The sequence below is a fragment of the Sinocyclocheilus anshuiensis genome, unplaced genomic scaffold, assembly GCF_001515605.1.
Source record: "Sinocyclocheilus anshuiensis isolate Anshui unplaced genomic scaffold, SAMN03320099.WGS_v1.1 scaffold449, whole genome shotgun sequence".
Lineage (NCBI taxonomy): Eukaryota > Metazoa > Chordata > Actinopteri > Cypriniformes > Cyprinidae > Sinocyclocheilus > Sinocyclocheilus anshuiensis.
The window spans coordinates 299,734-302,179 of NW_015537950.1; the positions used below are offsets into that span (position 1 = coordinate 299,734).

Sequence of the window (2,446 nt, forward strand, 5' to 3'; positions counted from 1 at the left end):
TGAAGTGTAAAATGTAATTAGATCAGATGTAAAGTGACAAAACGGGTCAACTTCAAGCATAACCTCTAAATTTAATCAGTGCTTTTGTTCTCAAGTACATCCTGCTCGAAGTATTATGGATTTATTGAGTGAAGTAAATGGACTGAACACTGTCAATACATTCATTACCTAAAAACATAATACTTGGCAAGAATGAAATAACAGTTAGTTTCAAGCATAAACAACCAACACACTTTGAAAAAGTAGATTAGCATGTTTATTGAAAAGAACTCAGGATTGTATGCCTTTGATTCACAGTGCAGAGAACAGAAGTGGATTTATTCTACAGAGTAGAAGCAGATCTTCTGTTCACTGTGATCAGGCTAACAGAACTATGCAGTAATAAGCAGGAGTGTGTGAGTGACGGTGGTAGTTTGGTTAAGAGAGTGTGTGGTGTTTCGAACAGATATTAAAGACATTAGCAGCTTGACAAAGGAGCTGAAACATTCAAGCTGTCTGTCCTCTAACGTGCATCTTCATACGTCCCCCCCGTCTGATGCTTTTTTACCCTTCCGGTTCCCCTGAAAAAAAGGAAATACAAAACAATGAATTGAGATAGTGATGTCATGCTCGTTTTTCACTGTAGGATTTCTTAAACTGGACCAAAGTTATGCTCTTTAAAAAAATCTTTATCTGAAGAAACATTGCCGTAAAACTCTGTTGAAAATTAGAAATGTCTATTTGCTGGATGATTACGTTTTATATTTTGAAATTACTGTAATGCAAAGAAAGAAAAGATTATTAGTGTATTTATTTATTTATTTATACAACAGTTCTTCCTGGTCCTTGAATATGATTGGCTGATAAGAGTGCAATCAGAGCCGATCCTCCCTATACGCAAAGTACGCAAGCTGCGTAGGGCCCCCGAAACACCAGGGGGCCCCCTTGCTCTCAAAGATGATTTAATTTTAGTTTTGTTTTTGAATTTGGCCAGTTTGGTTATGAAAACCGCTTATGCCATTTCTTTTAATGCGGTGCGCTGTCGCCCTTTCTACGTAAAAATCAGTCAAATCATGTAACGTGAATGTTATACAGTGTCTTACTCGAGACAATAAAAAAAAAAAAAAAAGAGTTTAAAGCGTAAAGGGACACGTTTCTCAAGCGGACAAAGGCGTTTCATTCACTCATAACTCATCATTCATAACCCTTGGACTTCAAATATGGGGTTTGTTAATAAAGACAACGTCTATTTGAAAATTTGCTTCAACGTTTTCGAGAGATATGAACTCCAGAGCGTCAGCGCTCACAAACCCGCGGAGAGAGCGCCTCACCTCGGCCAGATCTTCTAAACTTTACCGCAGGCTCTGATGTCTCTATAGTGGTTAAACTTGATATAATTTGTTTTGGGTAGGGCTGTCAGTTTAACACATTAACTTAATTAATTAGTTATGAAAAAATAACGCGATTAAAATATTTTAACGCAGTTAACACACTGGCCCCGCCCCCAGACCTGTACATCATCTTACACTTCATATAGTTGACTGTTGACAAATATGATGCAGGGCAACAACTCCATAAATGCAGTTATGCCCTAAAATTCAAGATATTGGTGCAAAAAATTCCCCTGTACGAGTTTTTGTCTCATATCATGTATGACGAACCGACAGACCCGTTCCGAAAATTTTCGGTACGGGTCTTTCGGTTCAGTACGCACGTGTACCGAACAAATCATTAAATTTTTTCAGGAAATTCAGACAATAAATGCCATTTTGACACTTTTTGATGAGGCGTGACAGCTCGCTGTGTAAACGCCTTATTTCACAGCAGAGCGCGATCATCCCTTCATCTTACTCCTAGTTTTAACGCGAAATAAACGAGAAATAACATCTCATGGCCCATGTGATCGCACAATCAGTGTTTCACTCGCGGAAAGATGTGATTAAAACGGCTTGCAAACAAACTGTCACGTAGCATTTCATTTACCTCGGGCAAGTCATCAGTGTCTACAGCTCGTTAGTTCACTAGACTCACAAGTCTAGAGCATTTCGCAAAATATTAGACTATATAGCTACTCATTATATTTTACTTTACCTGTTAGTGATATCTTAATCATTTAATTTATATTTAAATAAATCTTTTATGAAACAAGTTATGACAGCCACAGTGTAAATTATTATATTTCATTATACAACAGTTCGTTCTGGTTCTCAAATCTAAATGGGTTGAGAACCGTGAGATATTGTACTGGTATCGCTTCAGGAACGCCCTTTCACAATTTTGTATCACTCCGCTTGTTCTAGCCGGGTCTATGTTTTTTACATAGTACGTTACGTTAATATAAGAAGAAACATCTAACTTCGCGGTCTCTCTCTCTCATTTGGATGCACGTCTTGCCGCATTGTTTCTCTCTTATAACCTCATTATTTCTCACTAATAACCTAACTGAAGCAGCACATGCCCTTGATAC

The 2,446-nt window shown here is 37.7% G+C and overlaps 1 protein-coding gene across 2 annotated transcripts in view; it reads right to left on the reverse strand.

Moving 5' to 3' along the window:
* Positions 1-233: 233 nt before the first annotated feature.
* The window catches only part of gkap1 (G kinase anchoring protein 1), a 19,898-nt gene continuing 17,685 nt past the window's right edge, over positions 234-2,446 (reverse strand). For both annotated transcript variants that reach the window (XM_016455106.1, XM_016455097.1), the window contains exon 12: positions 234-560. In XM_016455106.1, coding sequence (XP_016310592.1) covers positions 516-560 — 45 coding nt within the window. In that variant the 3' untranslated portion in view covers positions 234-515. The remainder of the gene's footprint in view (positions 561-2,446) is intronic.